The 24,736-nt window shown below is 54.8% G+C and overlaps 1 protein-coding gene across 1 annotated transcript in view; it reads left to right on the top strand.

Moving 5' to 3' along the window:
• The first annotated feature begins 1,064 nt into the window (after positions 1-1,064).
• LOC149431340 (vitamin D3 hydroxylase-associated protein-like) overlaps positions 1,065-24,736 on the top strand; it is a 116,957-nt gene continuing 93,285 nt past the window's right edge. The window contains 5 exon segments of the mRNA XM_089665648.1: positions 1,065-1,323; positions 2,925-2,999; positions 3,001-3,039; positions 3,209-3,352; positions 11,987-12,120. Coding sequence (XP_089521774.1) covers positions 1,138-1,323; positions 2,925-2,999; positions 3,001-3,039; positions 3,209-3,352; positions 11,987-12,120 — 578 coding nt within the window. The 5' untranslated portion in view covers positions 1,065-1,137.

The raw sequence follows: 24,736 nt of genomic DNA, 5'->3' as shown, positions 1-24,736 counted from the left end.
AGGTAACGCCCACATGTGCCGCCAAGCCTCCATGACTGAAAGATGTGACGTCCAATGAATGAAAGCGGCGGGGCTGGGGAGGAAAGTGTTGGATGATGCTGGATGTCCTCCAGGCAGAAAATGGGGCGGAGCTCTGCACGTCGCTTCGAATACACATTGCATCCCCATCCCCGGGATGAAGGACATGTGACCCCCCCCCTCCTCCCCCGTCACATTGGGGGTCAGTGAGCTGACATTGGGGTGCTCCCCTCCCCCATCTCTCTGTATTGGGCTCCCCTCCCCCCTCACCTGCTCCTCGGGCTCTCCGGCCAGAACTTTCTCCATTTCCAGAACCATCTTCACCGCCGCTGTGTGACGAAGGACGAGCGAGAGGACACCGCGCGGAAGTGACGTCAGCGCGCTGGGACCGCCCACTACCCGTAGACAGCCCCCGCCATCTTCCCGGAGACCGCCCCGCCCACCATCTTTCCGGAGATCGACCCGCCCACCATCTTCCCAGAGAACGCCTCGCCCGCCATCTTCCCGGAGACCGCCCCTTCCACCTGCCATTTTCCCGGAGACCGCCATTTTCCCGGAGACCGCTCCGCCATTTTCCCTTACACTAGGGCACTCACCCACCATCTTCCCGGAGACCGCCCACACCGGTCACAGGCGGGATGGAGATAAGCTTTCAGCCGGTTCTCTCCTCGGTGTCCGCCTGTACTCCGGTGTCGGGTGGCCCCCTCATCCCTTTATTTCCGATCACACATTACGGGTTCCGGGGCTGATGAGGGAGGGCATTAAACTCACTGAAAACCTTACCCGCAATGAATCCGCCTCAGACCCCGGGTCACTCTATGTGTTATGGAGGAGGTGGCCCCGAACTCCGGTTCGTATTGTGAATCCAGAGGATCTGTATGACGATCAGGGACACTGCTGGGGGCGGGGAGTACTGGCATGACAACTCCTCCCACGGGGCCCCGGCCCCGCCCCCTCCTCACTGAGAGTCAAATATCTCCCGGGAACCGCCCACCGCGATGTGTGGAGGGGGCGGGGTCTGCATGCAGAGGGCGGGCCATGTGTGTGTAGGGGCGGGGCGAGCTCGGCAGATGTCTCCAGGCTCCTCCCCGTCCAGAGGTCAGTCTCCCGCAGTCGGTGATGGAGTGTCGCTCGGACGATGTGCGGTGGGTGTTCCCGGCTGTGGTCGGAGGTGCCGGGGCGGTGCTCCTGGCGGCCCGATGGATGAGGAGGAGGAAGATCCGGGAGAGGATAGAGATGAGCCGCCAGAGGCTGGAGAAACACCGACTGAGGACGGAGCTGACGGCTGAGCGCATCTATAGACTGGTACCCGGACCCCGCCCCCAGAGAGAGAGCCCCGCCCCCGTGTACAGCTCCTAAATAGAGAGCCCGCCCCAGAGAGAGCGCCCCGCCTCCGCGTACAGCTCCTTCATAGAGAGCCCCGCCCCCGTGTACAGCTCCTTCATAGAGAGCCCCGCCCAGAGAGAGAGCCCCGCGTCCGCGTACAGCTCCTTCATAGAGAGCCCCGCCCTCCGCGTACAGCTCCTTCATAGAGAGCCCCGCCTCCGCGTACAGCTCCTTCATAGAGAGCCCCGCCTCCGCGTACAGCTCCTTCATAGAGAGCCCCGCCCCATAGAGAGAGCCCCGCCTCCGCGTACAGCTCCTTCATAGAGAGCCCCGCCCCAGAGAGAGAGCCCCGCCTCCGCGTACAGCTCCTTCATAGAGAGCCCCGCCCCAGAGAGAGAGCCCCGCCCCCAGAGAGAGAGCCCCGCCTCCGCGTACAGCTCCTTCATAGAGATCCCCACCCCAGAGAGAGAGCCCCGCCCCCAGAGAGAGAGCCCCGCCCCCAGAGAGAGAGCCCTGCCTCCACATACAGCTCCTTCATAGAGAGCCCCGCCCCAGAGAGAGAGCCCCGCGTACAGCTCCTTCATAGAGAGCCCCGGCTCCGCGTACAGCTCCTTCATAGAGAGCCCCGCCCCAGAGAGAGCCCCGCCCCCACAGAGAGCCCTGCCGCTGTATACATCTTATCCTTCATAGAGAGCCTTGCCCCCCCAATCCCGTATACAGCGCCGCCCCAGAGAGAGAGCTCCGCCTCCGTGTACAGCTCCCTCATAGAGAGCCCCGCCCCGTATACAGCTCCTTCATAGAGCTCTGCCCCCGTATACAGCCCCGCCCCAGAGAGAGAGAGCCCCACCTCCATATACAGCCCCTCCCTCATAGAGAGCCCCGCCTCTGTATACAGCCCCTCCCTCATAGAGAGCCCCGCTTCCATATACAGCCCCGCCCTCATAGAGAGCCCCGCCTCCATATACAGGCCCTCCTTCATAGCGAGCTCCACCTCCGTATACAGCCCCTCCCCAACAAGAGCCCTGCCTCCATGTGGAATATATGTGGGAGGGGCTCTGTGTATATGGGGAGGGACTTTTTATGAGGGAGGGGTTGGTGTGTATTTGGAAGGAGCTCTATTTGGAGGATGGGCTTGGTGTGTATTGTGGGAGGGACTGTATATGTGGGAGGAGCTGTGGGTGGAGTCAGGTGGTTGTGTTCTCCGGAGGTCCCCTGTAATATCCGGAGATCTCCCGCTGATCCCACTAGTTGGTAAGTCGGTGGTCTCCCCTCCCCCACTTCGCTGTCAGTGGGGGGATTCCTCCTCCTCCTGTAGTTGTGTTCAGGCCCCTCCCCCTTAGCTGTACAGGAAGTGGGCGGTGCCCCAGTAATGCCCTCCCCCAAGGTTCCTGGCTCCTCCTCTTATAGTTGTGTTCAGACCCTCCCCATGTCTGTACAGGAAGTGGGCGGTGCCCCAGTAATGCCCTCCCCCAGGGTTCCTGGCTCCTCTTATAGTTGTGTTCAGACCCTCCCCCATGTCTGTACAGGAAGTGGGAGGTGCCCCAGTAATGCCCTCCCCCTCATGGTTTCTCTCCTTCCAGCACCCTGGAGATGACCCGGCCGCCATCTTGGACCTCCCATTGGTGGATCTCTTGGAGAAGTTGCGGTCGGGGGCGGTTGACTCCAGAGATGGTTCTGTCTACCTACATAAAGCAGGTAAGTGATGGAGGCGTTCCGGGGTCCCCAGACTCCTCCCTGTATGGGCGGTCCCAGTTCCCCTGCCTCCAGCTTTGGGATTGGACAGGTGACCCAACTTGGTAGGTGGGGTCAGGGGTGAAGGGCGGGGATTGGATGGCAGCCAATGATTGATGTTCTCTATGCGCAGGCTCTGGAAGTGACCAATCAGGTGAACTGCATCACCGACTACCTACCTGAGTGTGAGGAGCAGCTGAGCCGACTGCAAGGCGAGGCTGTCCGAGGTGCGCTCTACGGCGTCCCCATCAGTCTGAAGGACAACTATGACTGCAAGGTGAGTGCGCAACACGGGCTCCACCCTACGCAGGGCCACCGCCATCACCATGGTGATAATCCCACCCTGATGTCTGATTGGAGGAGTCACCGACATCCCACATCTGACACATAGCTCCACCCACCTCCATCACAGGACTCCGCCCACCTCCATCACAGGACTCCACCACAAGACTCTGCCCACTTCCACCACAAGACTCTGCCCACCTCCACCACAAGACTCTGCCCACCTCCACCACAAGACTCCTGCCCACCTCCACCACAAGACTCTGCCCACCTCCACCACAAGACTCCGCCCACCTCCACCACAAGACTCCACCCACCTCCAGCACAAGACTCCGCCCACCTCCACCACAAGCCTTCGACCACCTTCACCACAGGACTCTGCGCACCTCCTCCACAGGGCTCTGCCCATCCCCCCACCACAGGACTCCTCCCATCCCCCCATCAGAGGGCCCCACCCATCCCCCACAGGTACTCCTCCCATCCCCCTCACCACAGGACTCCGCCCATCCACCACCATCACAGAACTCCACCATCCTCCCAAAAAGGTTACCCTGAACTCTACTAAGCCCCCCCCCTTTCCACCTACAAGAGGGCTCCCACCCTGCAGAGGGCACTGTGTACACATTGTCAGGTGGTGGAGGCACTCCGCTCTCAGCAGACTCGTATATTTCCTGGCTGGAGCCGGAGTCCTCCTTTAAATGTTTCTCATGCTTGGCATTCATGTTACCGAGGGAGGGTGGGGGCGGGGAGTGATCAGGGTGGGCAGAGGGGGGAGTTAGGGTGGGGGCAGGGAGTGATCAGGGGGGCAGAGGGGGGAGTTAGGGTGGGGAGTGATCAGGGTGGGCAGAGTGGGGAGTGATCAGGGTGGGCAGAGGGGGGAGTGACCAGGTTGGGCAGAGGGGGGAGTGATCAGGGTGGGGGCGGGGAGTGATCAGGGTGGGCAGAGGGGGGAGTGACCAGGTTGGGCAGAGGGGGGAGTGATCAGGGTGGGGGCGGGGAGTGATCAGGGTGGGCGGAGGGGGGAGTTAGGGTGGGGGCAGGGAGTGATCAGGGGGGGCAGAGGGGGGAGTTAGGGTGGGGAGTGATCAGGGTGGGGGCGGGGAGTGATCAGGGTAGGCGGGGGTGGGGAGTTATCAGGGCGGGGGTGGGGTGTCTTTGAAGTAACTCTACAATGAAAAATGTTTCAGTTCTGGGCGGAGCAGCAGAAAAGATTTCCTTCACTTCCTGCCCCAGTGACCCCCAGACACCTACAACCCCCCCCCCCCCCAGCAACTTCCCCTCCCCCATCTATCCAGACTTAACACAAATATTTCTGAGTGTTTCTGTCTGTCTCTGCGCTGTGATTGGAGGATTGTGGATGGAGGCGGAGAGCGCCGTGTGATCCTCAGACAATCTGGTGGGGGGGAGGGGGGACGTCTCCGGTTATCTGTCTGGTGGGGGGAGGGGGGGACGTCTCCGGTTATCTGTCTGGTGGGGGGAGGGGGGACGTCTCCGGTTATCTGTCTGGTGGGGGGAGGGGGGGACGTCTCCGGTTATCTGTCTGGTGGGGGGAGGGGGGGACGTCTCCGGTTATCTGTCTGGTGGGGGGAGGGGGGACGTCTCCGGTTATCTGTCTCCTCGGACTTTGTTCGGAGTCAGGAGCCGGAATCGTCTGATCTGAGGAATGATAAAGAAGGTCTCCGCCTATAATTATCCTTCATTTCCCAGATCAGAAGATCTCCAGCTGAACTCACCCAGCCTCCCCCTCCCCCCTCCACTCCTCTCCCCCATGTCTCCCAACCATCGCCCTCCCCCCCATGTCTCCCAACCCTCCCCCCTCCACTCCTCTCCCCCATGTCTCCCAACCCTCGCCCCCCCCCCCCATGTCTCCCAACCCTCCCCTCCTCTCCCCCATGTCTCCCAACCCTTCCCCCCTCCACTCCTCTCCCCCATGTCTCCCAACCCTTCCCCCCTCCACTCCTCTCCCCCATGTCTCCCAACCCTCCCCCTCCCCCCTCCACTCCTCCGTGGTTAAGAGGGGAGAACCAGGGGGTGCTAGGTGCCTGTGGCAACCCCTCCTCCATTTTACAAATGCCTACAAGGGAACCTTGACAGGTCCTCCTATAGAGGTCCTTGTGGGCTCTTCTTCCTTCTAGGAGATCCTGTTGGGGGAAAGGCCCACCTACATTTTGGTGTGGTCAGGTTTACGGTTGCAAGGCCAGACTCCACCTTGAGCGGTGACCATTATCCCCCCCCCTCCCCCAGACCTGATTCCGCCAGGTGAGGGTCTGTGTAGGCCTGTGTTCAAGTCACCATCCTGGTGGGGTCACTATCATGGTCACAGTCTTCTTGGTGGGGTCACCATCCTGGTCACGGCCTTCTTGGTGGGGTCACCATCCTGGTTATGGCCTTCTTGGTGAGGTCACCATCCTGGTCATAGCCTTCTTGGTGAGGTCACCATCCTGGTCACAGCCTTCTTGGTGAGGTCACCATCCTGGTCACGGCCTTCTTGGTGAGGTCACCATCCTGGTCACGGCCTTCTTGGTGAGGTCACCATCCTGGTCATGGCCTTCTTGGTGAGGACACCATACTGGTCATGATCTTCTTGGTGGGGTCACCATCCTGGTCCTGCGTTCTCGGTGAGGTCACCAGCTTGGTCAAGGTCTTCTCGGTGAGGTCACCATCCTGATCATGGCCTTCTTGGTGACGTCACCATCCTGGTCATGGCCTTCTTGGTGAGGTCACCATACTGGTCATGGTCTTCTTGGTGACCTTACCATCCTGGTCCTAGCGTTCTTGGTGAGGTCACCATCCTGGTGCTGGCCTTTTCGGTGAGGTCAACATCCTATGGTGTTCTTGGTGGAGTCACTATATCCTTGTCACGGCCTTCTTGGCCATCTGATTCATGGTGTAGTGGAAGGAATGTAGACATGTTGAGGAATTCAAACAGTCCGATGGGGGTGATGGAGGCTGACCGCTCCCTACCCTCTGCAGTTAAGGTGATTTGTCAGTAGCCTTTGCTCAGATCCAGTGTTGTGACAAAGGGGACCCCAGCTGGACAATCCAGCAGGCAGTCGATATGGGCCATGAGATAGGTCGCTGACCATGTGTCTACTGCTTGTCCTGGTCATCCATCACAATGTAGTTGGTCTCATTCAATTTCTGAAGGATTGAAAAGCGCCCTTCTCAGGTAGATTGCAGCTAGTCCTGGGGGTTTGGGACCTTTATAAGGACTTGCTGGTTCTCGAAGAACCTCAGAGTGAGAGCCTTGGGGTCAGCTTTAGGAGGGTCAGTAGTGAGGCCAGCCAGTTGGCCCTTTATTTCACACAGTTCTTGGACATAGGCTACCAGAGAGACCCCAATGTCTGGTAACTGGCCTTCCCAGGACTCTTTCAGCAGGGTCAGGGGGTCTCAAACCTTACTCCCATACAGCAGTTCAGATGGAGAGAAACCGGTAGATTCCTGGAGTACCTAACAAGACGTGAAGAGAAGGTGGGGCAGGTCTGTTTGGGGGTGATAGGGGGTTGTCCAGATGACCCGCACCCCAAAAGTGCACCACAGGGACTGAACAAGATCAGACAAAAACTGGGTCCCTTCATCTGACAAGGTTTCAACTGGAAAGCCTACTCATGAAGACAGAAACTATGGCCTTTGGACGTTGATGCTGGACAGGGCCACAGCTTCAGGGTAATGAGTAGCATAGTCTACAATAGTCAGAATGCAATACCTTCCAGTTTTGCTGGGGTCTGCTAGGGCTCAAGGATGTCGATAGCTACCCATTGGAACGGCTCCTCAATCGTAGGCAAGAGTAGTAGGGCTCAAGGGTGGCCTCCAGCCCTCCTGTGGGGCTGATAGGTGTCAATAGTAGTGAGCCACCAATTGTAAAAGTTTTAAGAAAATTAAAGGCAACGGCAAGCATGTTCTCCTTCCGGGTATTCCCTTGATCCCCCATCATGGACAAGGTGCAAAAGTTGGGCCCTAAACCTCTGATGGGCGATCAGCTGTTTGGACACTTCCTGGGGTCCGCCCTTTGAAACCACCTCTACTGCTTGGTACAACAACTAATTTCCTGCACTGTCCTTTCATTGACTTCTTGACCGGCAATCCCTACTCTTCTAGAGGTCCTTCTTTAACTGATCCTGATCCCAGGTTACCCTGCTAACACCACTGGCAGCAGAGTTTCATTTGCTGGCAGGGGGTTCCTATTTCTCCTGGTAGCTACTTAGTTGGGCTTGACTCCATGTGGCCACACCAACAAAGAGACAACTGTGGTCACCCAAGTAGCTCCCAAGGAGTACATCTGCTGGTAGTCCTCCTATCACTCCCACATTGCTGTACGTTGGTCTCTGCCTTTATTCAAGATCAACAGTAGTCAGAGAGATGAAGCACTCTGTGTCCAGGCACAATTCAGGGGTCCTCAATAGTGAGGAACGCCCCAGATTCCTGAAATCCAATGGCCTTCTGTCCATCCATACTAACCTTTTGCAGGGGCATCCTATGAGAGACCAAGGTAGAGACCTTGACAGATTGTAGGCTGAAGACCTCAGGATGTGTATGTTGGTCAGTGGGAGGGGTACTCCAGTCTAAAGAACCCATCCATTGGTGGGGGGGTATATATATGGCACAGAGGTGGGGCTAGAGCTACTGGCACCCATCTTCTAGGGTGGTGGGTTTCTGTTCTTGCACCCATGGTTGGATCTCAAAAGCATGTTTGAAAAAAAACTGCCTGGATAATCTCCTCGGGGGAGGTGGCTTTTACTCCTTCCAGCCATCGGCAACACGCCAGCGACAGTTTGTGTGAACATTTTGAGGAATGTCTCCAGGTGGCGGGGGATAGTGTGGAATTGGGTCTGATAGGACTCTGGTGACACCACATAGTAGTCCACCACCACCCGTTTTATATCCTCGTAGTTCTGCTCCTTTAGGGGATCCATCATTCAAAAGACCTCAGCGGCCCCTCTATCCAGCAGCTCCACCACATTGAGGGTCCAGCACCTCCACCACATTGCGGGTCCAGTCAGTGGTGGGAACATCCAGCAGCTTGCCAGTCCTGGAAGAAGCAAAAAAAACCTTCCACGTCTCCTGCCTGCTCCTGGGGAGGTTTAAAGTCCTTCCTGGAGACTCTTGGGGTCTCCCTTACTACAGGGACTGGCAGAGGGGTGGTGGCTGGACGGTCCTCTTCAGTCTCACTCTCTTTATGTCTCTTTGTGTCTTTTCAATGGCGGCAAGTTTTCTTTGTTATGGCGTCCTCCTCCAGAATGGCCATCTCCTCCTGGTACCAGATAACCCATGGAGCTCTTACTGGCCGGACTGGGGGGATCCGGTCCATCCTACCTGGGTAGTGGCTGCCCGATGTCATCCTATTATACTTTGTATCATTATATACATTCCATTATACATTGTATCATTATATACATCCCATTATACATTGTATCATTATATACATCCTATTATACATTGTATCATTATATACATTCTATTATACATTATATCATTATATACATCCCATTATACATTATATCATTATGTACATTCCATTATACATTGTATCATTATATACATCCTATTATACATTGTATCATTATATACATTCCATTATACATTGTATCATTATATACATCCTATTATACATTGTATCGTTATATACATCCCATTATACATTGTATCATTATGTACATTCCATTATACATTGTATCATTATATACATCCTATTATACATTGTATCATTATGTACATTCCATTATACATTGTATCATTATATACATCCTATTATACATTGTATCATTATATACATCCCATTATACATTGTATCATTATGTACATTCCATTATACATTGTATCATTATATACATCCTATTATACATTGTATCATTATATACATTCCATTATACATTGTATCATTATATACATCCTATTATACATTGTATCGTTATATACATCCCATTATACATTGTATCATTATATACATCCCATTATACATTGTATCATTATATACATTCCATTATACATTGTATCATTATATACATCCCATTATACATTGTATCATTATATACATTCTATTATACATTGTATCATTATATACATCATATTATACATTGTATCATTATATACATCCTATTATACATTGTATCATTATATACATCCCATTATACATTGTATCATTATATACATCCCATTATACATTGTATCATTATATACATCCCATTATACATTGTATCATTATATACATTCCATTATACATTGTATCATTATATACATTCTATTATACATTGTATCATTATATACATTCTATTATACATTGTATCATTATATACATTCTATTATACATTGTATCATTATATACATCATATTATACATTGTATCATTATATACATCCTATTATACATTGTATCATTATATACATCCCATTATACATTGTATCATTATATACATTCCATTATACATTGTATCATTATATACATTCCATTATACATTGTATCATTATATACATCCCATTATACATTGTATCATTATATACATCCCATTATACATTGTATCATTATATACATCCCATTATACATTGTATCATTATATACATCCCATTATACATTGTATCATTATATACATTCTATTATACATTGTATCATTATATACATCCCATTATACATTGTATCATTATATACATTCCATTATACATTGTATCATTATATACATTCCATTATACATTGTATCATTATATACATTCTATTATACATTGTATCATTATATACATTCCATTATACATTGTATCATTATATACATCATATTATATGTTGTATCTCTGTAATTCTGGGTATAGAAGAAAAAAAAAGATAAATAAATGTTAAAAAATAAAGATGAAGTTTTGATGGAGTTCAGTGCCGGGGTTCGTGTTGGGGTCGGGGTCAAAGGTCAGGATTTTTTTTTAAATTGGTGTCAGTGTCGGGGGGAGGGTGGGGTGTCTGTATATGGCAAGTGTTTGGGGGGCAGGGGCTGTATATGGGACATGTCGGGGGGGGGGGGGGTGGGGGGTCTGTATATGGGACATGTCGGGGGGGTTGTCTGTATATGGGGTGGGGGGTCTGTTTATGGGAAGTGTTTGGGAGGCAGGGGTTGTATATGGGACATGTCCGGGGGGGAGGGTTGTATATGGGACATGTCGGGGGGGAGGGGTCTGTATATGGGACATGTCGGGGGGGTTGTCTGTATATGGGACATGTCGGGGGGGTTGTCTGTATATGGGACATGTCGGGGGGGTTGTCTGTATATGGGGTGGGGGGTCTGTTTATGGGAAGTGTTTGGGGGGCAGGGGTTGTATATGGGACATGTCCGGGGGGAGGGGTCTGTATATGGGACATGTCGGGGGGGTTGTCTGTATATGGGGTGGGGGTCTGTATATGGTAAGTGTTGGGGGGGTCTGTATATGGGACATGTCCGGGGGGGGGGGGGGAGGGTTGTATATGGGACATGTCAGGGGGAGGGGTGGGGGGTCTGTATATGGTAAGTGTTGGGGGGGTCTGTATATGGGACATGTCGGGGGGGGGAGGGTTGTATATGGGACATGTCGGGGGGGGGAGGGTTGTATATGGGACATGTCGGGGGGGAGGGGTCTGTATATGGGACATGTCGGGGGGGTTGTCTGTATATGGGGTGGGGGGTCTGTTTATGGGAAGTGTTTGGGGGGAGGGGTTGTATATGGGACATGTCCGGGGGGGGGGGGGAGGGTTGTATATGGGACATGTCGGGGGGAGGGGTTGTATATGGGACATGTCGGGGGGGGGGAGGGTTGTATATGGGACATGTCGGGGGGGGGAGGGTTGTATATGGGACATGTCGGGGGGGAGGGGTCTGTATATGGGACATGTCGGGGGGTTGTCTGTATATGGGGTGGGGGGTCTGTTTATGGGAAGTGTTTGGGGGGGAGGGTTGTATTTGGGACATGTCCGGGGGGGGGGTTGTATATGGGACATGTCAGGGGAGGGGTGGGGGGTCTGTATATGGTAAGTGTTGGGGGGGGTCTGTATATGGGACATGTCGGGGGGGGGGGGGAGGGTTGTATATGGGACATGTCCGGGGGGGGGAGGGTTGTATATGGGACATGTCGGGGGGAGGGGTGGGGGGTCTGTATATGGTAAGTGTTGGGGGGGTCTGTATATGGGACATGTCGGGGGGGGTTGTATATGGGACATGTCGGGGGGAGGGGTTGTATATGGGACATGTCGGGGGGGGGGGGAGGGTTGTATATGGGACATGTCGGGGGGGGGGGGGAGGGTTGTATATGGGACATGTCGGGGGGGGGGGGAGGGTTGTATATGGGACATGGTCGGGGGGAGGGGTTGTATATCTGATGGATCTCTGTGATGGAAGATTCAATGTTGGGTTCCTTTGGTTCTTCTCTGGAGCTCCAGGATCGGGTCCAAGATGAACCGTCTTCCCTCCAGTCTATGATGAAGTGGGAGCTCAGAGAGGACAGGCGCATGACACGGGACCCGACATGGGGGGCATTTATTGGGGGGCAGGAGGATGGGGTATAAAGATAGGAATCCACCAGGGGGCACACTGCAGGGTCAGCATTGGCTGTCATTAGGTGATGGGAAGGATTCTCTGCGGTATGAGTGGTTCCCCTCCCCCTGATTCTGTTCTGGTTCCTCAGGGACATGACACCACGCTGGGGCTGATGAAGAATCTGGATCAGCCGGTTGCAGAGGACGCCATCATTGTTCAGGTGCTGAAGAAACATGGAGCCGTCCCCTTCGTGAAGACCAACGTGCCTCAGTCCATGCTGAAGTAAGAGCTGCCCGGGCGGAGATTGTCCACCAATCATATCTGACATAGAACCATTCATTGGCTGGAGGCCCCATAGTGATCTCTGACACACCCATTCATTAGTTGGAGGCCCCATAGTGATCTCTGACACACCCATTCATTGGTTGGAGGCCCCATAGCGATCTCTGACACACCCATTCATTGGTTGGAGGCCCCATAGCGATCTCTGACACAACCATTCATTGGTTGGAGGCCCCATAGTGATCTCTGACACGACCATTCATTGGCTGGAGGCCCCATAGCGATCTCTGACATGACCATTCATTGGCTGGAGGCCCCATAGCGATCTCTGACACGACCATTCATTGGCTGGAGGCCCCATAGTGATCTCTGACACAACCATTCATTGGCTGGAGGCCCCATAGTGATCTCTGACATGACCATTCATTGGCTGGAGGCCCCATAGCGATCTCTGACATGACCATTCATTGGCTGGAGGCCCCATAGCGATCTCTGACACGACCATTCATTGGCTGGAGGCCCCATAGCGATCTCTGACACGACCATTCATTGGCTGGAGGCCCCATAGCGATCTCTGACACGACCATTCATTGGCTGGAGGCCCCATAGTGATCTCTGACACAACCATTCATTGGCTGGAGGCCCCATAGTGATCTCTGACACGACCATTCATTGGCTGGAGGCCCCATAGCGATCTCTGACACGACCATTCATTGGCTGGAGGCCCCATAGTGATCTCTGACACGACCATTCATTGGCTGGAGGCCCCATAGCGATCTCTGACACGACCATTCATTGGCTGGAGGCCCCATAGCGATCTCTGACACGACCATTCATTGGCTGGAGGCCCCATAGTGCCCTGAGGCCGGGCTCTGGTGGTCTGACCTGTCATGATTACCCTGAGGAAGTCACGCGATTCTAGTGACGCAATGCGTTGGTACGCGGTGACGCCACATCCAGCGTGGACGCCATCTTAGGACACCCATTTTCCTAACCCATGCAGTACACTCTAGCATGAGGTTCCAATGCTGTACAAGTGAGCGGCTATTAATTGTAAATGACTACAATATGGAGGATCTTCTGTCTCTCACCGCGGCCTGTATGGGGGAGTCTGTTATATATCGGGAGAGGACTGGAGAACCGTGAGAGCCACCAGAGAGGGGGGATCACAGGGGGGTAACATCTACTACCAGCTATTGCCTGTAAAGGATCCTGGAGTGATCCTGAAAGTGAGGGGGCCCAGAGGGCCGCTTAAAAGGAGGTGAGGGGACCCAGAGGGCCGCTAAAAGGAGGTGAGGGGGCCCAGAGGGCCGCTAAAAGGAGGTGAGGGGGCCCAGAGGGCCACTAAAAGGAGGTGAGGGGGCCCAGAGGGCCGCTAAAAGGAGGTGAGGGGGCCCAGAGGGCCGCTAAAAGGAGGTGAGGAGGCCCAGAGGGCCGCTAAAAGGAGGTGAGGGGGCCCAGAGGGCCGCTAAAAGGAGGTGTGGGGGCCCAGAGGGCCGCTAAAAGGAGATGAGGGGGCTCAGAGGGCCGCTAAAAGGAGGTGAGGGGGCCCAGAGGGCCGCTAAAAGGAGATGAGGGGGCTCAGAGGGCCGCTAAAAGGAGATGAGGGGCAATCTAGCCACTGAGGACAAGTGTGTAGACACCATCACAATTCTCACGTTTTCTCTCTGAATGGACGTTTTTTGAAGCACGATTTATTGGACGAACAATGGACTGTGATGGAGGTCGGCAGGACAGAACACACAGAGTAGATGGCAAATGCACAAAGCTTTATTGAGACAAAAAAACGACAGTCACTCAATGGGAAAATGGCAGGGAGGGTGATCTCGCCAGTAGGGGGGCAGCAAGGAGGGGCTATAACACTCGTAGTCCAGTCTCTGTAGCAGATTGTAATCCGGGGGGGTGGGGGTCATCACAGGGACAGTTCAGGTAACACAGAGGAAAGCATGTGCCCCCAGATCCGCAGGGTGTCCGATCTCCCAGGGATAAGAAAGTAAGACACAGGTACCTGTTGGAGGTCCGAGACAGGCGAGGAGTCTCTCCCTTTGGGGCTGGGGGTCTCAGACAGCAGGCAGGCAATCTCCCCCCCTTCGCTGGGGCCTCAGGCAGGCTGGCTTGTACGGTCTCCCCCCTTTGGACTTGGGTCTCAGGCAGCAGGCAATCTACCCCTAGGCAGGGGGTCTCCAGCGGGCTGGCTTGTGCGGTCTCCCCCCTTTGGACTGCGGCCTCAGGCAGGCTGGCTTGTGCGGTCTCCCCCCTTTGGACTGGGGTCTCAGGCAGCAGGCAATCTCCCCCTAGGCTTGGGGGTCTCCGGCAGGCTGGCAGGCAATCTCCCCCTAGGCAGGGGGTCTCCGGCAGGCTGACAGGCAATCTACCCCTAAGCTTGGGGGTCTCTGGCGGGCTGGCAGGCAATCTCCCCCTAGGCTTGGGGGTCTCTGGCGGGCTGGCAGGCAATCTCCCCCTAGGCTTGGGGGGCTCAGGCAGCAGGCAATCTCCCCCTAGGCTTGGGGGGCTCAGGCAGCAGGCAATCTACCCCTAGGCTGGGGGTCTTCGGCGGGCTGGCAGGCAATCTCCCCCTAGGCTTGGGGGTCTCCGGCAGGCTGGCAGGCAATCTCCCCCTAGGCTTGGGGGGCTCAGGCAGCAGGCAATCTACCCCTAGGCTGGGGGTCTTCGGCGGTCTGGCAGGCAATCTCCCCCTAGGCTTGGGGGGCTCAGGCAGCAGGCAATCTCCCCCTAGGCTTGGGGGTGTCCGGCAGGCTGGCAGGCAATCTCCCCCTAGGCTTGGGGGTCTCCGACAGGCTGGCAGGCAATCTCCTCCTAGGCTTGGGGGTCTCAAGCAGCTGGCAGGTAATCTCCCCTCCGCTGGGGTCTCGGGCAGGTGTGGGCGATCTCCCCCCTAGCCTTGGGGGTCTCAGGCAGAATCTAACAAACAAGAGATCCCTGTGCCCAAATCCCAACAGCTAGTGCATGCATTTATCCATCAGGTGCTAAAGGGGTGTAACTACATATTAACTCTAGAAATTCTGAAGGACCCCCTGCACACGGCTATATACCCTTCCCAGCAGACTCTGCAATAAATGGGGATATTTAGTTCACACATATGGCAATACATGCTTAAGCTGCCAGCTGCGTCAAATTCATCCCTCTCTGGCCAGTCCCTACTCTGCTCTGCCTACGCAAGTGCAAGTATATACCAGTGTGCAGAGGGTCCTTCAGAATTTCTGGTGTTAATATGTGGTTACACCCCTTTAGCACCTGATGGATAAATGCATGCACTAGCTGTTGGGATTTGAGCACAGGGATCTCTTGTTTGTTGTATTGTTGGGTCAGTAGCCAGACCTGAACCTTGTAGCTCTCCCCATTCTGTCTTTTCCCCTATGTTAGCATTGTGTCCACAGTAGCATTTGCGTAGGCAGAGCAGAGTAGGGACTGGCCAGAGAGGCAGAGCAGAGTAGGGACTGGCCAGAGAGGCAGAGCAGAGTAGGGACTGGCCAGAGAGGGATTACTTTGACGCAGTTGGCAGCTTAAGCATGTATTGCAATATGTGTGACCCAAATGTCCCCATTTATTGCAGAGTCTGCTTGAAAGGGTATATACCAGTGTGCAGAGGGTCCTTCAGAATTTCAGGCAGAATCTAGTTACGAGGGTCCCGCCGCAGCTGGGGCTCCCTCCGTGACTGCACAGTGGAATGAACAACCGGAGAGCCCGGCATCAGCCTCTTAAGCTGATGCAGGACGCTCTCCGGTCGTCCTGGCAACTGGGGGCGGGTCGGGGTGGCGTGCCTCGTCACTCGGCAACGAGGCACATTCCCTGGACACGGGCCGTGCTTCTCGTGAGCACAACTTTTGTCCAGGGACATCCGCATGCGCAGGAAGATCTCGTGCCCGCGCTGCGGATGACAGGGATCGTGCGGTGTCAGCTTGTTGCCGTGATCCCTCTCATCTCTGCAAGAGATCTCCGTAGAGAAGTGTGAACCTCGCTATTCCGTCTCCTCTGGCCTCGCTGGATGGGGACAAGATAGTGGCAGAGGTGCGAGGGGCCACGGCTCTCGTCCTGCGTGGCTCGGCTTCAAAGAGCTGTGGGGGGAAGGTCATCCTCAAGGGGAAGCAGGGGAAGCAGCTGTGACACTCCTCCCCCTTCCATTTCACAAGTGCCTACAAGGGGGGTCCCAACCTTGTGGGCCCTGACTTAGCTACTGTGGGTCTTGTTGGCGGGAAAGGCCTTCTGCATTTTGGTGTTGGCTTCCCCGTCTATATCGGATGGTGAAATTGTAGGGCTGGAGGGCGAGGCTCCACCTAAGGAGGCGCCCGTTGTCCCCGGACCCCCGGTTCAGCCATGTGAGGGGGTGTGGTCGGTGACGATGGTGAACTCCCGGCCGTACAGGTAGGGCTGTAGTTTCTTTAGGGCCCAGAGTATGGCCAGACACTCCTTCTCCACCGTAGCGTAGGCACCTTCCCGGTCCAGTAGTTTGCGGCTGAGGAAGGCGATGGGATGTTCCTCCCCAGCCTCATTGACTTGGCTGAGGACGGCCCCTAGGCCGTAGGTGGAGGCGTCTGTTGTGGTCAGGGGTGGCCAGGACGGGGTTGCTTGCCAGGGCGGATTTGACGTCACGGAAGGCGGATTCACAGGCCGAGGTCCAAGTCACCATCCGGGGACTGTTCTTCCGGGTCAGGTCGGTCGGGGGCTGGGCCGTGGAGCTGAAATTAGGTACAAATTTACGGTAATAGCCGGTGGTGCCGAGGAAGGCCATCACTTGCTTCTTGGTCTGGGGGGTGGGCCAGTCATAAATGGCTTGGACCTTGGCTGGCTCAGGTTTCAGCGTCCCCCCCCCCCCTACTCTGTGCCCGAGGTACTGTACCTCAGCCATCCCCAACTGGCATTTGTCTGGTCTCACTGTCAGCCCGGCCCTGTAGATGTGGTCTAGGATGGCCCCCACGTGGCCCAGGTGCTCCTCCCACGTGTCGCTGAAGATGGCTATGTCATCTAGGTAGGCGCACGTGAACTCTTGGCATCCCTCTAGTAGCTGGTCCACGACCCCTTGAAAGGTGGCGGGGGCGATTTTCATGCCGAAGGGCAAGACGAGGAATTCATACAGGCCGAACGGGGTAATAAAGGCGGAGCGCTCAATGCCCTCCTTCCTATAGGCAGGAAAGGGGTAGAAGTGTCCGGTAGGCAGGAAGGGGGTAGAAGTGCCCGGTAGGCAGGAAGGGGGTAGAAGTGTCCTGTAGGCAGGAAGGCGGTAGAAGTGCCCTGTAGGCGGGAAGGCGGTAGAAGTGCCCTGTAGGCGGGAAGGGGGTAGAAGTGCCCTGTAGGCAGGAAGGGGGGTAGAAGTGTCCTGTAGGCAGGAAGGGGGTAGAAGTGCCCTGTAGGCAGGAAGGGGGTAGAAGTGCCCTGTAGGCAGGAAGGGGGTAGAAGTGCCCTGTAGGCAGGAAGGGGGTAGAAGTGCCCTGTAGGCAGGAAGGGGGTAGAAGTGTCCTGTAGGCAGGAAGGGGGTAGAAGTGCCCGGTAGGCAGGAAGGGGGTAGAAGTGTCCTGTAGGCAGGAAGGAGGTAGAAGTGCTCGGGGGGCAGGAAGGGGGTAGACGTGCCCTGTAGGCAGGAAGGGGGTAGAAGTGCCCGGTAGGCAGGAAGGGGGTAGAAGTGCCCGGTGGGCAAGAAGGGGGTAGAAGTGTCCTGTAGGCAGGAAGGGGGTAGAAGTGCCCGGTGGGCAGGAAGAGGGTAGAAGTGCCCGGTGGGCAGGAAGGGGGTAGAAGTGCCCGGTGGGCAGGAAGGGGGTAGAAGTGTCCTGTAGGCGGGAAGGGGATAGAAGTGTCCTGTAGGCGGGAAGGGGGTAAAAGTGTCCTGTAGGCGGGAAGGGGGTAAAAGTGCCCTGTAGGCGGGAAGGGGGTAGAAGTGCCCTGTAGGCGGGAAGGGGGTAGAAGTGCCCGGTAGGCGGGAAGGGGGTAGAAGTGTCCTGTAGGCGGGAAGGGGGTAGAAGTGCCCTGTAGGCGGGAAGGGGGTAAAAGTGCCCTGTAGGCGGGAAGGGGGTAAAAGTGCCCTGTAGGCGGGAAGGGGGTAAAAGTGCCCTGTAGGCGGGAAGGGGGTAGAAGTGCCCTGTAGGCGGGAAGGGGGTAGAAGTGCCCGGTAGGCGGGAAGGGGGTAGAAGTGTCCTGTAGGCGGGAAGGGGGTAGAAGTGCCCTGTAGGCGGGAAGGGGGTAAAAGTGCCCTGTAGGCGGGAAGGGGGTAAAAGTGCCCTGTAGGCGGGAAGGGGGTAAAAGTGCCCTGTAGGCGGGAAGGGGGTAAAAGTGCCCTGTAGGCGGGAAGGGGGTAAAAGTGCCCTGTAGGCGGGAAGGGGGTAAAAGTGCCCTGTAGGCGGGAAGGGGGTAGAAGTGTCCGGTAGGCGGGAAGGGGGTAGAAGTGTCCGGTAGGCAGGAAGGGGGTAGAAGTGCCCTGTAGGCAGGAAGGGGGTAGAAGTGCCCGGTGGGCAAGAAGGGGGTAGAAGTGCCCGGTGGGCAGGAAGGGGGTAGAAGTGTCCTGTAGGCAGGAAGGGGGTAGAAGTGCCCTGTAGGCGGGAAGGGGGTAGAAGTGCCCTGTAGGCGGGAAGGGGGTAGAAGTGTCCTGTAGGCGGGAAGGGGGTAGAAGTGTCCTGTAGGCGGGAAGGGGGTAGAAGTGTCCTGTAGGCGGGAAGGGGGTAGAAGTGCCCGGTGGGCGGGAAGGGGGTAGAAGTGCCCTGTAGGCAGGAAGGGGGTAGAAGTGCCCTGTAGGCAGGAAGGGGGTAGAAGTGTCCTGTAGGCAGGAAGGGGGTAGAAGTGTCTGGTATGTGAGGGGTTAGAGAGGCCTTGGAGAGGAGCTCAGTGCGCACTGTCTGGCACTATATTGATCTGATTGCTGTGTTTTGTACAATTTTTGGATTTATGATGTTTTTAGCTGCACTATTTTCTATGATTATATCACACAGTGTAGAGTGTTGGACGATTTAATATATATATAGATACAGTGAGGAACAGAAGTATGTGAACCCCCTGCGATTCTGCAAGTTCTCCCACTTCTCCATCATGGAGGGTCTGACATTCACATTGCAGGGGATTCCCACTCTGAGGACAGAATTCAGGAGATCAGATTGCTGGGGATTCCCCCTCTGAGGACAGAATTCAGGAGATCACATTGCAGGGGATTCCCACTCTGAGGACAGAATTCAGGAGATCACATTGCAGGGGATTCCCACTCTGAGGACAGAATTCAGGAGATCACATTGCAGGGGATTCCCACTCTGAGGACAGAATTCAGGAGATCACATTGCAGGGGATTCCCACTCTGAGGACAGAATTCAGGAGATCACATTGCAGGGGATTCCCACTCTGAGGACAGAATTCAGGAGATCACATTGTATGATTTGTAAAGAATGTATTTGTCTCGCACGGCTGAACAGAAGTATTTGAACCCCTGAGAAGCAGCAAGAATCCTGTCTCTCACAGACCTGTTACTGCCCCTTTATAAAGCCCCCCTCTACTCCACTCATTCATCTCACTTAGTAGCCCCTGTCTGAGCTCTATAGACACCTGTCCACCCCACAGTCAGTCAGACGCCAACTACTACCATGGGCAAGACCAAAGAGCTGTCAAAAGACACCAGAGACAAAACGGTGGACCTCCACAAGGCTGGAAAGGGCTACGGGGCAATTGCCAAGCAGCTTGGTGAAAATAGATCAACTGTTGGAGCAATTGTTAGAGAATGGAAGAGGCTAAAGACGACTGTCAGTCTCCCTCGGACTGGGGCCCCATGCAAGATGTCCCCTCGTGGGGGATCACTGATGAGAAGAAGGTGAGGAATCAGCCCAGAACTACAAGGGAGGAGCTGGTCAATGACATGAAGAGAGCTGGGACCACAGTTTCACAGGTCACTGTCAGTAGAACACTACGCCGTCATGGTTTCCAATCATGCATTGCATGGAAGGTTCCCCTGCTCCAGTCATCACATGTCCAGGCCCGTCTGAAGGTTCCCCTGCTCCAGTCATCACATGTCCAGGCCCATCTGAAGGTTCCCCGGCTCCAGTCATCACATGTCCAGGCCCGTCTGAAGGTTCCCCTGCTCCAGTCATCACATGTCCAGGCCCGTCTGAAGGTTCCCCTGCTCCAGTCATCACATGTCCAGGCCCGTCTGAAGGTTCCCCTGCTCAAGTCATCACATGTCCAGGCCCGTCTGAAGGTTCCCCTGCTCCAGTCATCACATGTCCAGGCCCGTCTGAAGGTTCCCCTGCTCCAGTCATCACATGTCCAGGCCTGTCTGAAGGTTCCCCTGCTCAAGTCATCACATGTCCAGGCCCGTCTGAAGGTTCCCCTGCTCCAGTCATCACATGTCCAGGCCCGTCTGAAGGTTGTCAATGACCATCTGGATGATCCAGAGGAGGCATGGGAGAAAGTCATGTGGTCAGAGGAGGCATGGGGGAAAGTCATGTGGTCAGAGGAGGCATGGGGGAAAGTCATGTGGTCAGAGGAGGCATGGGGGAAAGTCATGTGGTCAGATGAGGCATGGGAGGAAGTCATGTGGTCAGAGGAGGCATGGGAGGAAGTCATGTGGTCAGAGGAGGCATGGGAGGAAGTCATGTGGTCAGAGGAGGCATGGGAGGAAGTCATGTGGTCAGAGGAGGCATGGGAGGAAGTCATGTGGTCAGAGGAGGCATGGGAGGAAGTCATGTGGTCAGAGGAGGCATGGGAGGAAGTCATGTGGTCAGATGAGATCAAAGTAGAACTTTTTGGTCTAAACTTCACTCGTCGTGTTTGGAGGAAAAAGAAGGATGAGTTGCATCCCAAGAACACCATCCCTACTGTGAAGCATGGGGGTGGTAACATCATGCTTTGGGGGTGCTTTTCTGCGAAGGGGACAGGACGACTGCACTGTATTAAGGAGAGGATGAATGGGGCCATTTATGGTGAGATCTTCAGCAACAACCTCCTTCCCTCAGTCAGAGCATTGAAGATGGGTCGTGGCCGGGTCCTCCAACATGACAACGACCCGAAGCACACAGCCAGGAGAACCAAGGAGTGGCTCCGTAAGAAGCATATCGAGGTTCTGGAGTGGCCTAGCCAGTCTCCACACCTAAATCCAATAGAACATCTTTGGAGGGAGCTGAAACTCCGTGTTGCTCAGCGACAGCCCCGAAACCTGACAGATCTAGAGGAGATCGGTGTGGAGGAGTCGGCCAAAATCCCTGTTGCAGTGCAAACCTGGCCAAGGACTACAGGAAACGTCTGACCTCTGTAATTGCAGACAAAGGCTTCTGTACCAAATATTAACACGGATCTTCTCAGGGGTTCAAATCCTTCTGTTCAGCCGTGCGAGACAAATACATACAAATCATACGATGGGATCTCCTGAATTCTGTCCTCAGAGTGGGAATCCCCTGCAATGTGATCTCCTGAATTCTGTCCTCGGAGTGGGAATCCCCTGCAATGTGATCTCCTGAATTCTGTCCTCGGAGTGGGAATCCCCTGCAATGTGATCTCCTGAATTCTGTCCTCGGAGTGGGAATCCCCTGCAATGTGATCTCCTGAATTCTGTCCTCGGAGTGGGAATCCCCTGCAATGTGATCTCCTGAATTCTGTCCTCGGAGTGGGAATCCCCTGCAATGTGATCTCCTGAATTCTGTCCTCGGAGTGGGAATCCCCTGCAATGTGATCTCCTGAATTCTGTCCTCGGAGTGGGAATCCCCTGCAATGTGATCTCCTGAATTCTGTCCTCGGAGTGGGAATCCCCTGCAATGTGATCTCCTGAATTCTGTCCTCGAAGTGGGAATCCCCTGCAATGTGATCTCCTGAATTCTGTCCTCGGAGTGGGAATCCCCTGCAATGTGATCTCCTGAATTCTGTCCTCGGAGTGGGAATCCCCTGCAATGTGATCTCCTGAATTCTGTCCTCGGAGTGGGAATCCCCTGCAATGTGATCTCCTGAATTCTGTCCTCGGAGTGGGAATCCCCTGCAATGTGATCTCCTGAATTCTGTCCTCGGAGTGGGAATCCCCTGCAATGTGATCTCCTGAATTCTGTCCTCGGAGTGGGAATCCCCTGCAATGTGATCTCCTGAATTCTGTCCTCAGAGTGGGAATCCCCTGCAATGTGATCTCCTGAATTCTGTCCTCAGAGTGGGAATCCCCTGCAATGTGATCTCCTGAATTCTGTCCTCAGAGTGGGAATCCGCTACAATGTGATTTCCTGAATTCTGTCCTCAGAGTGGGAATCCCCTGCAATGTGATCTCCTGAATTCTGTCCTCAGAGTGGGAATCCCCTGCAATGTGAATGTCAGACCCTCCATGATGAAGAAGTGGGAGAACTTGCAGAATCGCAGGGGGTTCACATACTTCTGTTCTAAAGGCAGGAGGAACTTTCTAGCTGACCAGTCAGGGACATCCAGGGACACCCCATCATTGAGACCTGATGTGCCCAGAACCCCACCCCCCATCTGATTGGCCATTGGAAGTCATTGTGTTAAATATCCCAGCCTGCCCGTTCTCCGGAGCCCCTCCCATCACTTTCTGTGTCAGATGATTATTGGAGCGAATAGAAAGTACCAGAATTGGGCGGATGGCTCCACACAGACACACCCTCAAATCCAAAACAATCTCTCATCCAATCACATTGGAGATGACGATCCAAAGTCAAAGTGAAAGTCAATAATAAGCGCTAGATGTGAACAGGTTTTGCATCGGTCCCCCCAGGGAATGACGGGATTGGTCCCCCCAGGGAATGACGGGATTAATCCCCCCAGGGAATGATGGGATTGGTCCCCCCAGGGAATGACAGGATTAATCCCCCCAGGGAATGACGGGATTGGTCCCCCCAGGGAATGACGGGATTGTTCCCCCCAGGGAATGACGGGATTGGTCCCCCCAGGGAATGACGGGTTTGGTCCCCCCAGGGAATGACGGGATTGGTCCCCCCAGGGAATGACGGGATTGGTCCCCCCAGGGAATGACGGGATTGGTCCCTCCAGTGAATGACGGGATTGGTCCCCCCAGGGAATGACGGGATTGGTCCCTCCAATGAATGACGGGATTGGTCCCCCCAGGGAATGACGGGATTGGTCCCCCTAGGGAATGACGGGATTAATCCCCCCAGGGAATGACGGGATTGGTCCCCCCAGGGAATGACGGGATTGGTCCCCCCAGGGAATGACGGGATTGGTCCCCCCAGGGAATGACGGGATTGGTCCGCCCAGGGAATGACGGGATTAATCCCCCCAGGGAATGACGGGATTGGTCCCCCCAGGGAATGACGGGTTTGGTCCCCCCAGGGAATGACGGGATTGGTCCCCCCAGGGAATGACGGGATTGGTCCCCCCAGGGAATGACGGGATTGGTCCCTCCAATGAATGACGGGATTGGTCCCCCCAGGGAATGACGGGATTGGTCCCTCCAATGAATGACGGGATTGGTCCCCCCAGGGAATGACGGGATTGGTCCCCCCAGGGAATGACGGGATTGGTCCCCCCAGGGAATGACGGGATTGGTCCCTCCAGGGAATAACGGGATTGGTCCCTCCAATGAATGACGGGATTGGTCCCCCCAGGGAATGACGGGATTGGTCCCCCCAGTGAATGACGGGATTGGTCCCTCCAATGAATGACGGGATTGGTCCCCCCAGGGAATGACGGGATTGGTCCCCCCAGGGAATGACGGGATTGGTCCCTCCAATGAATGATGGGATTGGTCCCTCCAGGGAATAACGGGATTGGTCCCTCCAATGAATGACGGGATTGGTCCCCCCAGGGAATGACGGGATTGGTCCCCCCAATGAATGACGGGATTGGTCCCCCCAATGAATGACGGGATTGGTCCCTCCAATGAATGACGGGATTGGTCCCTCCAATGAATGACGGGATTGGTCCCTCCAATGAATGACGGGATTGGTCCCTCCAATGAATGACGGGATTGGTCCCTCCAATGAATGACGGGATTGGTCCCTCCAATGAATGACGGGATTGGTCCCTCCAATGAATGACGGGATTGGTCCCCCCAATGAATGACGGGATTGGTCCCTCCAATGAATGACGGGATTGGTCCCCCCAATGAATGACGGGATTGGTCCCCCCAATGAATGACGGGATTGGTCCCCCCAATGAATGACGGGATTGGTCCCTCCAATGAATGACGGGATTGGTCCCTCCAATGAATGACGGGATTGGTCCCTCCAATGAATGACGGGATTGGTCCCTCCAATGAATGACGGGATTGGTCCCTCCAATGAATGACGGGATTGGTCCCTGCAATGAATGACGGAATTGGTCCCTCCAGGGAATAACGGGATTGGTCCCTCCGATGAATGATGGGATTGGTCCCCCCCAGGGAATGATGGGATTGGTCCCCCCAGGGAATGACGGGATTGGTCCCCCCAGGGAATGACTGGATTGGTCCCTCCAATGAATGACGGGATTGGTTCCCCCAGGGAATAACAGGATTGGTCCCTCCAATGAATGACGGGATTGGTTCCTCCAGGGAATAACAGGATTGGTCCCTCCAATGAATGATGGGATTGGTCCCCCCAGGGAATGATGGGATTGGTCCCTCCAATGAATGATGGGATTGGTCCCCCCCAGGGAATGATGGGATTGGTCCCCCCATGGAATGATTGGATTGGTCCCTCCAATG

The sequence above is a fragment of the Staurois parvus genome, unplaced genomic scaffold (genome assembly GCF_062004578.1).
Source record: "Staurois parvus isolate SC_StPar_1 unplaced genomic scaffold, SC_StPar_1.0 ptg002288l, whole genome shotgun sequence".
Taxonomy (NCBI): domain Eukaryota; kingdom Metazoa; phylum Chordata; class Amphibia; order Anura; family Ranidae; genus Staurois; species Staurois parvus.
The sequence above is the reverse complement of the archived record's forward strand: the minus strand, read 5'-3'. Positions and strand labels throughout refer to the sequence as shown.